Source organism: Fringilla coelebs (assembly GCF_963513975.1).
Source record: "Fringilla coelebs genome assembly, chromosome: 3".
NCBI lineage: Eukaryota > Metazoa > Chordata > Aves > Passeriformes > Fringillidae > Fringilla > Fringilla coelebs.
This window is the reverse complement of record NC_140030.1, coordinates 975,369-988,992: the sequence shown is the minus strand read 5'-3', so window position 1 is coordinate 988,992 and position 13,624 is coordinate 975,369. Positions and strand designations below refer to the sequence as shown.

The 13,624-nt window shown below is 52.0% G+C and overlaps 1 protein-coding gene across 1 annotated transcript; it reads right to left on the bottom strand.

Annotated features, from left to right (window-relative positions):
- Positions 1-867: 867 nt before the first annotated feature.
- Positions 868-8,424, bottom strand: LOC311151971 (interferon-induced very large GTPase 1-like; the record flags this gene model as incomplete). Its single annotated transcript, XM_084202690.1, has 1 exon — positions 868-8,424. The coding sequence occupies one exon, from the start codon at positions 8,422-8,424 to the stop codon at positions 1,129-1,131; it is 7,296 nt and encodes a 2,431-aa protein (XP_084058816.1). The 3' UTR covers positions 868-1,128.
- Between the last annotated feature and the right edge of the window lie 5,200 nt (positions 8,425-13,624).

The window sequence follows — 13,624 nt, the reverse complement described above, 5'->3', positions numbered from 1 at the left end:
TATAGCCTAAAAGCTATACTTACCACACTACTTAAAAGAGATAAATACAACATAACTTTCCAACATAACATACATACTATTCATTTTAATATTTGCAAAGAGCCAATGATATAATATGCCTTTTTCACACAGAGCCTGCAGGGGATGAGGCTGAAGCAGCCCTTCAGCAGCTCTCCAGGAGGGCTTGGCCCTCCCATTGCCAGCGGGGTTGCAGCACCTGCACAGCAAAAGCCCCCACAGCTCCCTGGGGCAGAGCCAGCTGGTGCCACCTTCTCCAGAGCACGGCTCCAGTGCCACCAGCCTGCCTGGACAGCACCAGCACTGCCCCAAGGGCTGCTGCAGAAGGTGCTGGCAGACAGGATTCTCCACATGGAGCATTCCAAAAGCTTTTGCTCAGCAGGGCAGGAGCAGCTTCTGAGCCCAAGGGCAGGAGCAGCTCCTGCTGGGGCTGAGGGCTGGAGGGAAGGGCAGCAGCCCCAGGCACCTGAGCAGGAGCGACTGCCCTGGACAGAGACACAGCAGCCCCGAGACAGGGAGTGAAAGCACTGCCTGAGCCCTGGAGCGGTCATGTCACTGCTTTTCTGAGCCTGCAGGCTTCAGTTGATCCAGGAGGCTGCAGTGGGGGAGGAAAGGATGACACCCAAAAGCCAAGCAGCCCAGCTTGCAGCCAGCATGGAGCTGGCCTCAGACCCTGCAGCCCTTTCTCTGAGCAGGACAGCTCCTTGCTGCAGGAAATCTGCCTTTGGGGCACTGTCCCTTCTTGTCTCACAGCAGCTGACCCAAGGGGTGCTTTGAGTGCTGCCTTTGCCCCATCCCTGCCCTTGGGCTCAGGATGGCCATGAGGCCGATTGCCCCAAGGAGGGGGTTTGGTTTGGCTCTAGGACAAAGCTGAGGGAAATGTTTATGGCAAACAGGCAAGAAGATTCCGGCTTTCTCGTGAAGCAAGGGAGTTGCTGACTGATGGCCGCAGTAAGGTACCTTTGTTCAGCAAATTTGGGAGCAATCAGATACCATTGTCTTCATTGGGCTTGAGAGCATCATCACTGTAACTGCACGCTGTGGAGAGCCTGGTACAAAGTCCTCCTAAACTGCAAAGCTACTGTGGTTTTTCCTGCCCATGGATGTGGCCTAACGCTTCTCCAGCTCAGACAGTGCTTCCTGCTTGGTAATTCTCCGCCACGCCTCAGGGATTTCTCCTTTGCCCTGAAATTTCCCATTGTACAAAGCTTCCAGCTGTGTCCTGAAATGAGACACAAACCATTTCCAGTACGCCTGCATGGATGAGTCAGGAAGAATGTTCCATGTGGAATAAGGGGGTCCAGCATTACGGTATGTTTTGTAAGGGATCCATGGGCCACCACCAAATCTGAATGTGCAGTCACTTGCAACAAGGCTGGAACAAATATCAATGACCAGATGGTCTGTCCCATGCCACAACCATCCCTTCAAAGCTTCTGGGCGATGGAAGACCAGCTGATGATCTCCATCATGATTCCACATGGTGTTGGTGCAGACAGCCCCACAAAAGGGACACTGTGCCCAGCACCCTGCAAAATGCTCGGCCAGGATGGTGTGAGGCTGCCTTGAAAACGAGCTCAGATCAGCACCAGCCAATTCTTCCATGAGCCTGCCCCTCAGGTCATCCAGAGCTTCTACCATGGCACTGCTCAGGAACTCAATGTCTGTGACCTCCTGGTGCTCGATGCCCTTCAGGTCACTTCTGGGCAAGTTGATCACCTCTGACAGTTCCCTGCAAAATTCATCCAGCCAGAGAGAGATTTTGTCTTCTCTGTCTTTTCTGTCTTTGACTTTTTGGGTTGATAAAGAAACAGCTGACAGGATGTTTTTATAGAGAATATCAAGGGAGGAATCTAAAAACATCCTCAGCCTCTTACTCCCATCTAAACAGTGACTCCTAACTCGTGTCTCAATGTAACTCTCACAGAACTGTTTTGGAGACATAAGGTACTCCTTGAAATACTGAAAATTTTCCTGTTCTGCCAGGTATCTCAGGATGCAAACTTCCAGATTGGCTCTGTTGCCCCTGAAATCTGGGGATTTCTGCATGTCCTCAGCGATGGCTTTAGCTGCCCTCTCATAGACTGCACAGCGAAGAGCTGGTTCAATCTTGTCACAAAGGAAAACAACAAAAGTTGTGACAGAAGTGGCTCCTTGGCAGGAAATCTGGAAACATTGGAAGAAATCTTCTCTCTTGCTGCTCAGGTACACAACTGGGTCATTTGCCTTTCGGAATGCTTCGTGCATGGCTTTAAACCTTCCTGCTGCCATTCTGCACAGATACAGAGACAAATCTATGCTGTATTCTCTGTTAAAGGTACATTTCCCATTGCTGGGGACAGAGTTGACACCTTTCTGTACTTCATTGAGTATTTCATGAATAAAATTTCGACTGTAATCGCGTTTCTCCTCTTCCTTCTTAGCAATGTTTGCCTTCACACACACTATGATGTTGTCTGTGATGTGCTGAAAGTTGATCACATCAGCATTGGAAAGGCTTCTGGGATCTGAGAAAAAGCCAAAATACTTTTTCTTCATGATGTGTTTCTCTGGAACAAAAAGAAATCCTCTGCCTCTGGGAAATGATGTGATACGTGCATGGATACCCGGCTCCTTAAAGTGCTCCACAAGGACATCTTCTATTTGTGCATCAATATCCACCCGTTCTGGAGGAGGAGCAGCACGGGAGACTTCAGCAATCCATTGGTTCCAGACACGAGTAAAGTTGTCCTTCAGTTCTCTCTCACTGAGGCTCTTCCCTTTCAGTCTCACAGCCAGCTCCCGACTCCTTTTCAGGAGCTCATCTTCATATTCCAACTTCCTTGCATCCAGTTTTTTCTGCTCCTTCTGTAGCTCAATGAGATTCTCACATTTCTTTTTTGTTTCATGAAGAAGAGTCTCTTTTAGTTCTTTCAGCTTCATTTCTGTGCTTGATTTCCACTGGATCAGTGTCTCACGGTCTTTGTCTTCACCAAAATACTTTTCCACTTCTTTCTCAATGGCATCACTTGTCTCTTGCACCAGCCCTTCAAGGTCTTCTCTGGTGACATTCTGCCAGTCCCCATTCCGAATTTTGTTGTCCAGTCTCATCTGTACATCTAAGATGTGACTCCTCAGCCTCCATGTCCACTGACTAAAGGCACTTTCCAGTCTCCTGTACACAGCAATCTCCAGGGAATTCTTGAAGCTGAACACAAAGTTTTCATTCACCAAAGCATTCCAGAGGTCACCAATACGATCTTTCAGGCTGGAGAGCCTCAAAATGCTGCGCTGTGACTGCTTCTTGGCAGCCTGGAGGATTTTGCTCTTGAGCTGCTGGACATTCTGGCTGTATTTGGGGTTGGGTGGTGCCATTGGGGGATTTCCTTCCCACAGGTGAGCAAAGTAGTGAATGTGGGTGTTCACATCAAAGCCAATGACATCGCTGAAGGAGGAGATGTCACAGAATTCCTGCTGAGCAGCTATCACGGTCATTTCATCCAGCTTTTCCTGCAAACGCCTTCGTCCTTCCATGTTCTGCTCCTTGGCAGTTGCTTCTCCCACGTTTTGGTGGACAAAGAGGCAGCTTGGGGAAAGATTGACTTTCCTCATCCTCAGGAAAGCCTGCACAGCAATCTGGAGAACATCTTGCATTTCTGATGGATTTTCTCCAAAGATGTTGATCACAGTCAAGTTGCCAACACCAATGACAAAGGTGGCCAGCTCGTTGTCATGGTTCAGGGACTGTTTATTGGCCATCTCGATGGAACGAAGTCCCTCCGTGTCAACCACCAGCACAAAATCAAAGCCCAAGTCGTGCTGCAGCTCCTCGCCCACCGGGATGAGCTGCATGAAGGCCCCGCGGGTGCATCTCCCTGCGCTGACGTTGAACTGCAGACCAAACATGGCATTCAGCAGGGTGGACTTGCCTGTGCTCTGGATGCCCAGCACGGAGAGCACAAACACTCGTTTGTCCCCCAGCCTCTCAATTAAGCTGTCAAAGATTGCTCCCACCCAGCGCAAGGGCAGGTAAGAAGCGTCCCCATCCATCAGCTCCAGGGAGTACCCTGAAACCATCAGCTCTACTGCAATTTCTGGCAGTTTGACAAAATTGTCTTTCTTGCAGTTCATTAATTGCAGAGCTTCATAAATCTGCCCTACTTCTCTCAGAAGGTGTTCCAGGCTGATGGATGAATCATTGATTTCATTAGAGAGGGAATCCAAGCGACTCAGCAACTCATCGTTGCCCCCGGGCTTTTTCTTGCTTTTCTTTCTTGACAAAATTTTAGACCATAACCTGTGATAATCTCTGCTCAGTTCTTCAAGGCGACCACAGGAAAGCTCATCCATAAAGACCTTCATCCACTGCAGGAAATATTTCTTGGTATCTGCTGGCTGGGCATGGAGAAAGCCAAGGAATGATTTCATCAGTGTGTTGAGAGGGAAAGCTTGCTCAAGTTGCTTTCTTCTTATTGCTTTCTTGTCATTTTCTATTTGGCTGCGATGATGCTCAACGCTCTTGTTCCTCTTCTCCTGCAAGCGAGTGAGTTCTTTGTCCTTTTGGCACCACTGGTACCACAGTTTTCCTTGAAGCGGCAGAAGCTGGGATTTGATCTCAGACAGCTTCTCTTTCTTCAGAAGCTCCACCAGCTCCTTTGCCTTTGCTTTGGCTGTCACACACGCAGGATGATCTGCATCCACTATGAATCCGTGCTGGCGAGCTTTGTCCATGCAGGCGTCCAAGCTGAAACATGCGTTAGATCCTTCCAGGAGATTCCCAATTGTCTTGGTCAGTTGGTCCATCAGCTCTGCTTCGTTTCTATTCTTGATCCCTATTGTTATGGTTTTGCTGGCTTGTCCAGCTGCAACGTTCTCTTTTTCTGTGAGAAGACAAACAAAAGGCCTTTGCGACTGCCACAGGCCCTGCAGAATCTTTTTCCCCCTGTTGTCCATGTGCTCCCAGTCTGACACAAGAGCCACGTTGACAGCAGATATCTCCTGCAGGAACTGCACCTGTGCTCCGTGGTCCCTGGCGTCTCCATGCAGGTTACAGAAAGCCACACAGCGCTCAAAGGTGTCATCGGGGCTTCCACCAGGGCAGTACCAGGCAATCTCCACCAGCCCTTCCATCAGCAAACGCTCTCTGGTGCTGCCTCTGCAGTGGCGGTGGAAGAAAGTGTCGTGTTTGTGTTTGCTCAGCAGAGTGTTCAGGAGCTGGGACTTGGAAGAGGAGGCTGAGCTGCCAATGCGGATGAAGGACACGATGGGTGTCTGTGCCTGAAAGATGAGTTTGTTGTTGTAACTCTTTTTTTGGGCCTGCTTTCCTGATTTCTCCACCTCTTTCCAGCTCCTTTGGATTTGGCTGAGGGCGTAGAGCGGGAACTCAATGTGTGAAGTGCATGGATTGGGCACCAGCAGAGGCAGTGCCAGTTGGCAGAATGCCAGCTTGGTTGCAAGGGTCTGTCTCAGGAAATCATCAGCACAATGGAAGATGGCCATCTGCAGGTCCATGGGGTGCACATGGCTGTCCCTGCTTGTGTGTTCAGGGGCTGCTTCCATCAGCTTATCAAGAAAGTTTTCAAAGGAATCTGATTGTTGATTCTTTTGCTCTTTGGTTTGTGGCACAGGTGCAAGGTCTGGGTCAGTCCTTTCCCAGCAAGTCAGGTACCTCACCCGATAATCCACAGTTAGCAGCTTTTGCAAGAAGTATAGTGGCAGTTCTATATCCTGGCTGGGCTGGCTGTCCTGCAGAGATGTCTTGCAGATGGTGCGGAAATCTCCCATCCCCATTTTCCTTGGATAGTGACTTTCCAGTCCAAGGCGCTTGAGCAGCTGGAAGAACTCCTGATTGGCAATGGCTTTATTATCTTTGTATTGGCTGCTGTCTGAGTTGGACTGGGACTGACTGGGGGGCTCAGGTGTTGGAAAAGTGTCTTCCAGGTCACTGAGTATGTTCTTCATCCGCTGTTCATCCCATTTGTCATCCAAGCACCCACTGACCAAGGAGTCCAAGTCCCCTTCCAGCCGCTCCCAGTCTTCATCTCCATGGTGCTTTTGGAGGAGATTCTTTATTCGTGTGGACCACAAGCCTTTCATGTGATCCTCCATGAAAACTAAACGCTCCCTTTTCTGCTCAGGGGACAGCTCTTGACTTTCAGGTGTCACAGTCAGACCCGTCAGCAGGAGGAAGGCCTCAGCTCTGTTAGCATCTTGCTCCTTCAGGTTCACGTACTCTGCATGTGCCACTTCCATTTCCTTGGCCATGTACTGAATTTCTGGGTGTCCAAGGAGGTGCTGAAAAGTGCTGCTTTCCACCTGGTACCCTGTGCTGGTCACAATCAAGAGCACCAACAGTTCCATGTCCTTCTGATCCTGTTCCTGGAGAGACTGGAGTAACGAATAAATGGCGAGGCTGCAGGTCAGGGTGGCTTCTATCTTTGCTTCATGAACATCAGAAGCAGAGCTTCCTGGTGCGTAGGTGACAGCATGGATGTGCTCCTTCATTTGCTGCAATGTTTTGATGAGCTCTTGAAGCTCAGAGACTTTGGGAGATCTGGGAAGCGGGTGCTCAGTCTGGAAGACCCATTGCATAATGAAGGAAGCCTCAGGGAAGTCCTTGACAGAGTAGATGTGAGGATTCAGGAGGCTTCTCAACATTGCCTTGATAAAGGTGGTGTTTTCTGGAGGTGACTCCTGGCATCTCCGCACGGTGTTCACCAGGAAGTTCTGCAGGGCTTTGTCCGACAGGCACACATTGATCCACACACTGGGGTTCCTGGTTTTTGCACTCAGATCCTCTTTTAGCTCCATCAGCATGAGCAGCTTCTTTTCATCCACTTTTGTTACCTCCCAAGCCTTCACAGTCCCCATGAAATCTCTGGCCTCTTGCACTGCACTGCCCAGTTCCTCTCCAAAAACGGTGCCAACACTCTGATTAGTCAGTGCTTTGTACGCAGCCCTGAGGGCTCTGCTTATCTGTCCAACAGACTTAAAATCCCCACCGTGATTGTATCGGATGATGTCCCACACCGGGATCAGCTCAAAGCCACGGTCGATAACGCACCACGTTGTGTTATCAGACACAAGCCCTGTTTTCCACTGAGGAAGGGAAGCTGTGTCTGCTGGGCCCCCTGTGTTGACCACATAGAGCTGAATTGCTGTATTAGAACTCTCTCTGGCTCTTCCCTGGACAGAAGCCTGTGAGCTGGATTTGGAAACATCCAGGGTCCCTTCTACACTGGCCCCAAAGCCACCCCAGCTGGCCCCAACAAAGCTGTTCAGTGCTTCAGACGTTTGTCGTTTCATCTCTTCCCGTTGCTCAGTTCGGAATCCTTCTGTAGATGCCTTCCACCAGAATATCCCCCCAAAGTGGATGGGACCCTGGTTTATGTGGGAGCCAAACCTGCTGAAGAAGCTCTCACACATCTTCACCAAGGTGGGGTTGTCTTCTCCCTGACTGAAGCTCAAAAGCTGCTCCATGTCTTGCAGCTCCTGCAGAGCGGCATCCGAGAGGCGAAGCTGATGCCTTTGGAAGTAGCAGGAGGCCAGAGGGATGTACTGGTACTTGGTGATGCAAAAGTAGCTCTGCTCAGAGTGGGACTGGTGGGTGTCCTGTGACTGTGAGGAGCTGCTGTGATCTACACCCGCTCCAAGACTAAACCCCCAGAATGAGCATTTGGCAGAAACACTCATGCTGAACCCCAGCTGCTCCATGGACTTGGTGAAAGTGGATTCTGCTGCAGAGGAGGAGAACTCCTTCCTCTCAAGCAGCGATCCTTGCTCTGGACCGGCGAGCTGGAATCCCTCAGGAACCCTGAGGAGCTGCTCTCGCTTTGCCAGCACATCCTCAGGTCTGCTGGTTCTGTAGATGCCCTGCAGGGCCAGTCCCCCTGATGCCTGCCTCAGCACCTCTGTGTCAGGGATGTTCTCCCTCCTGCCTGCTGACAGCTCCTGCTGCTCCAGCTGTTTCTGGATGCTCTCCAGTATATCTGCCAAGGGCTTCTCTGCTGGTGGCCAGAACTCTTTTGGAATCTCCATGGCTCGCCACAGAGTCTCTGCTTTCTCCCTCAGACCATCCTGGCTCTGGCTGTCAAACATTTCTGTCAGATCCTTCAGAGCTTTTTTGGCCTCATCTTGTCTCTGCTTTGTCTTCTCCAAGTTATGCTTTTGCAACTCCTCACACGTTTTGTGATCTCTAACATTCAGGAGTTTCTGGAGTGCCTTTTTTTCCCAGGGATGCCTTACCTCACACTCCAGCCTGAGGTAGTCTTTATATTCCAGATGTTGCAGGGCTTCTCTGCACTTGATTCCCAGGATCTGTGTCACTTTGGGCAGCCAGTATCCAGCATCCAGTCCTTCCTTCTGGAATGCCTCTGTCAGGAGCTGTGCCTTTGCATCCTCCTCCTGTATGTCCTCCTGTGAAGCCATGGCTGTGGAGGAAGAACAGAGACTTTCCCTAAGATGTTGTCAGAGGCCCCAGGCTCCTGGCAGAGGCTCTGCAGCAGCTGCAGCTCTGGTGATTGCTCCCACCTGGCTGCTGGAGCCAGGCCTTGGATGGCACAAGAGCCAGGGTCTGCTTCCCAGCACCCTGGATGTGCCTGTTGCTTTCCTGTTTGCAGGATCAACCCTGAAGCTGTGTGTATCCTAGAGACAGCACAGACACACAGATGCAGACACACAGACAGAAACACAGGCACACACAGACTCACTCAGCCACACAGCCTGTCCTGGACAAGGTGCTGCCTTCACCATCACCCACATCCTCCCAGCACAACTCCTCAATCCTCAAGTGCAGACAGCCAGGGCCATTCCTGGCTCCCTGGAGCACTGGCACAGCCCCTCTGCCCATCCCACAGCCCTGCCTGCATCCTGCACCCTCTGCCCAGCCCTGCTCGCTGCCTGGCCCAGCCTGCTGCTCCCAGCACCCGGAGGCAGCGCTCACACACTCCCCCCATGGGCACCCCACACTCCCCAGACACACTCTCCACAGGCTCTGAGCTGTGCTCCTGCTCTGGCTGCCAGCACAGCCCCTCCCTTGGGCCTCTCTGGCCTCTTCCCAGGAGCTGCTTCCTGGCACACTCAGGGGCCCACCCCAGTGCAGGGGAAAATCCACCTTGTCCCTGCTCACAGCTGTGCCTGGGACATCCTGGTGGCCCTTCAGGAGAGAATGGAGATGCTGGGAGCCAACTCAGAGAGATGCCCACTGTGATCTGCTGCTCTTTAGCAGAGGGTCTCATCAGGCAGGTGCCCATTGGTGGCAGTCTTGGCTTCAGCTGCCATGGAGCCACCAAGTTCAGAATTTCTGGTGACAGGAGGAAAAGTGCCTGCAAACCTTCAACTGGGTTCCTGCCTTTAAACCTTTGGGGTTTTGACTCTTTCACACAACTCTGAGGATTGTCCCAGTCTCATTTCACATAGATACTGGAGAGATTTATTCCTTGCAAAAAATCCTTCTGAGCATTCAGCTTCTGTCCCACCAAGGCCACAACACTGTCACCAGCAGGAATTGATCCCAGGGGCTTGAACTGGGCTCCTGCACCCTTCAAGAGCCGTCAGAGGCAGCTTTCCCTCTGTGGGGAATCCCTGCAGATCTGGGCAATGTGTGCAAGGGCTCTGGGCTCTGATTCCCCTCACTCACCTCACAGCAGATGCTCCTGTTGCTCCCAGCCTTGGCTTTCCAGCAGACACTGACAGCCAAGGGCCCCAGCTCAGGGGACACAGCACAGCAGCAGGCCTGGGGTACACGGTGGGTGTGGAGAAGAAGATAGGAACCACCTCAAGAACTCAGGAGGAAGAGCATCACGAAGGAAAGGCCCAAAATCCTAAAGGAGAAGAGCAGACAGTCAGGAGAAAGCAGCCCATGAGTATGGCAGATTCATTCCAGGGAGCACTGGAAGCCAACCCTTCTCCTCCACTGGGGATTGCCCAGGCAGCAAAGACTCCTCAGGGCTCTTCTGGGGAGGCAACCAGAGCAGGGTTTCACCTGGAACCTACATCCATGTCCCCCCACCAGAAGGAAGCTGGACATGCTGGAGAGGTGGGACAGAGCAAAGCCCACAAAGGTCACCAAGGCCAAATGCAGGTGCTGCCCTTGGGTTGGTACATGTTCATGCACAGACACAAGCTGGGAAGAGAATGGATTGAGAGCAGCCCTGAGGAGAAGGACTTGGGGATGCTGATGGCTGAGAGGCTGTGCAGGGAACATCTGTGCTCTGGGGGCAGCAGACAAGGTGAGGAGGGGGCAGAGCCAGGGGAACAGCCCTGCCAATGGGGCAGCAGGGCCCTGTCCCACCACTGCCCACATCACACAGCTGCTGCTGGGAGGAAGCTCAGGGCCCCAGAGAGGGGGAGAAGCAGCGCTGGGCTTGGATCCCAGCAGGCACTGAGCCCCCCCCAGCAGCTCATGTGCTCCCACCAGCAGGAAGGGGACAGGAGGGGGACAGCAGAAACAGGAAAAGCTGCTTTCTTAAGGTAATGGAAGTTCAGCAGCAGAGGAAAGCTGGGTGTGCTGGCAGAGCACAGGAGGGACTTCAGACACCAGCTGTTTTCTTTGGACACATGTCCAGCTGCTCCCTGGGCAGCAGAGCCTCAGTGCAGGATGGCTGCTCAGGAAGGGAACTGCTGTCTCAGGATCATTGCTGGAGCTTGTCCACTTGAGACACTTGTCCCAGCCCTGTCCTCTCCCACATTCTGTCCCACTGGAGCACTGACAGCTCTGCTTCAGTCTCTGGAGTCAGACTGCCCTGGATAACATTAATTCCGGCCCAGCCACATCCTGAACCTGTCCCCAGGCACCCTTGGCAGTCCCTGCACGGCTTCCCAGTGCTGCAGGAATAGGGAAAAAGCCCCATGCGACGGTGCCAGTGCCTGCAGAGAGGCACTGAGCACATTCAGGGCATAACTCAGGACCGAGATCCTCCTTGAAAGCAAAGAAGGGAAGCAGCAAGGCTGGCAGCAGGACCTGCCACGGAATGCCTGCACCCCGTTTTATGGGAACAACCCCCCAAGAGTGATTTCCGCAGCCCTGGCCCAGGGAAAGGGGCTCTGGGAACACTGCTGCCTTTGTGGGGCTGTCCCAGACACCAGAGCGCTCGGGGTGGTGTCGTTTAGAGTGTAAGAGAGGAGAATCCCACCCTCCCTGCATGGGCAGGAAAAGGAATGATCCCCCCGGCTCCTGCCTTCAGGGGAGCGCAGCCATCCGGCCCCAGCGCGGGGCTGGGGGTGCCCGGGCCGGGCAGGGTCGGCCCCGCCTGCGGGGAGCGTTTCCCGGCCGGGCACGGGCTGGCGGCAGGGAAGGGGCTCCGCTCGGCATCTGTGCCTGGCCAGCCCCGCTGCCAGCTCTCGGGACAGCCTTTGCACCTCTGCAGCCTTCCCTGAGCCCCTCCATCCCCCGCATCCCTCCTCCTTCCCCCGCCGCTCCGCTCCCACCGCTCTGACCCCGGCCCCGTCCCAGCTCATCCCCGCAGCGCACACAGCTCCCCCGAGCTCCCCCAAAGCGGTGCCAGCAAAGGCGGCTGCCTGCAGCCCCCGCTCGGAGCACACAGCGCCCGCCCGCTGCCCTCAGCCCCCTCTTCTCCTGCCCTGCCATCTCCCCAGCCCTGACAAAGCACAGGGAACAGGAGGCAGGAGAACAAGATCCAACTCCTTGCTGCTCCCGGCTCCCAGCCCCGCAGCTCATCCCCATCCCCGTCCCCGTCCCCATCCCCATCCCCATCCCCATCCCCATCCCCATCCCCATCCCCATCCCCATCCCTATCTCCTACCTTCTCCCTCTGGTCCTCACAGCTCCCGTGCTCGCTGAAGTCCAGCACAGCCCACCCAGCTTTAGCTCCTTTGGAGGGAGCTGCGTCCCTTTTTATGGGAGCAGTGGTTGAGCAACTACTGGTTTCCTGTAAATCTTTGTCTTTTTCTGCAGCAGTATGGAAGTGAAACTGCTGCATGGTTGGGGTGAACATTTTTTTGGTGAGAGATGGACTTGAGGGTGTTGGAGGTCTTTTCCAACATTTGGTTTTGGCTTTAGAGAAGGCAAATAAGAAGAAAAGGATTAAAACTTGTTGTTCAACGTGTAGCATGGGACATGTCTGCCATTCTTTGTTGCAGCATTGGTTATTTAGGGGATACTTCCTCCAAGCAAGTCTGACAGTGTTGGATGAACAGAGCTGTAATCATACACACTGACTGCATACTCATTAGCTATCCCCACTTACTTTACTTTATTTTACACAGTCACATCCCTTGCCAGGAGTCCTTATGTGGTTCCTTGGGGTCTGTCTTTAATATCCTGTGTCCTTTTTAGGGGCATGTTCCTCGACCCCAGCTTTTGAGTAAGGGAAATATCCTTGTTTTGCACAACTTCTGCTTTGTCAGCCTTGCAGAGCTGAGCTACCATCCTACTTCCATTTTTCATGACTTCAGTTTGCCTTTATCTGTTTCTCCAAGGCTCTGCTGTTCTCCTGTCCTTATCGAATCCCTCCTCTTCTTGATTCTTAGTTCCTTGTGGGAACCAGTCTCTTAAGGTTTTTATTTCCTCTCAGAGTGTAAGGCATTAAAACAGCTGCAACACTGAATCTTGATGCTGGCTAAAAGCATACAGAAATTCTTAAGGTGGTGATTACAAACAGATGTTTCACCAAGTCCAGCTAGGTACTCATGAAGGACGTTTGGTCCAGATTTCTTCAAATCCCCAGGAGGTGGCATCTTGAGCTGTTGGTTTTGAAATTTGGGTTTCTTTCCAGATTTCCTGGACATCTATAGACACTCTACAGTGTTTTTTGGTCAGTGAATACACAGCAACTGGAGTTAATTACAGTCCATATTCCTCCTTGTGATGCTGAAACAAGGTCAAGGGCCATTTGGTTTTGTAAAACAGCTCATGACAGGCTCTCGACTTCTTCCCAAGGGGCTTAGGCCCTTTTAATTCTGGAACATGGTATCCAAAATTTTACTTTGTGCAGTTTCAACGCAGTAAAAGTTGTCAGCAGTGCTTGGAAAGGTCCCTTCCACTCTGGTTGGAGTGGAGCAGTTCCCCAGTCATTCAAACAGACCCAATCTCCTGGTTGGAACTCATTCCCTGAGGTGTCCAACCACTGCAAATCCTCTAAGCTTTTACTGAGAGAAATGAGGTAATTATTCAAATCAACCCCTCCTTTTAACATGTGTGTTTCCTGGAGTGTGGCACTTGGTGGGGTTGGCCACAGAGCAGCTCCCAGGGGCTGATTGTGCTGGTGCCCTACAGCTGAATTCTGCTTTGAAGTAGAGCAACAGGTAAGATTTGGACCCAGGTCAAGGAGCTTTCCTGACATATTTTACCCAATTGCAATTTGATTGTATAATTCACTCACTCCACTTTGCCATCAGCCTGGGCCCTATAAGGAGTGTAAGGATCCCAAGCTATTACCAAAGCTTTCCTAAGTTGTTGGATCACTTCTGCAATACCATGGGAATCTGTGTCTGATGACATTCCCAAAGGTACCCCCAATTTTTCATTTCTTGTATTTTTTGGTTTTTTGTGTTTATTTGATTTGACAGTACTTTAGTCACTTCTCTAACCTGGGTGGTGTGACAAGGGAAGGTTTCTGGCCACAAAGAAAAGATATCCACCAGAACTTTATCGTTCTGGATTTATACC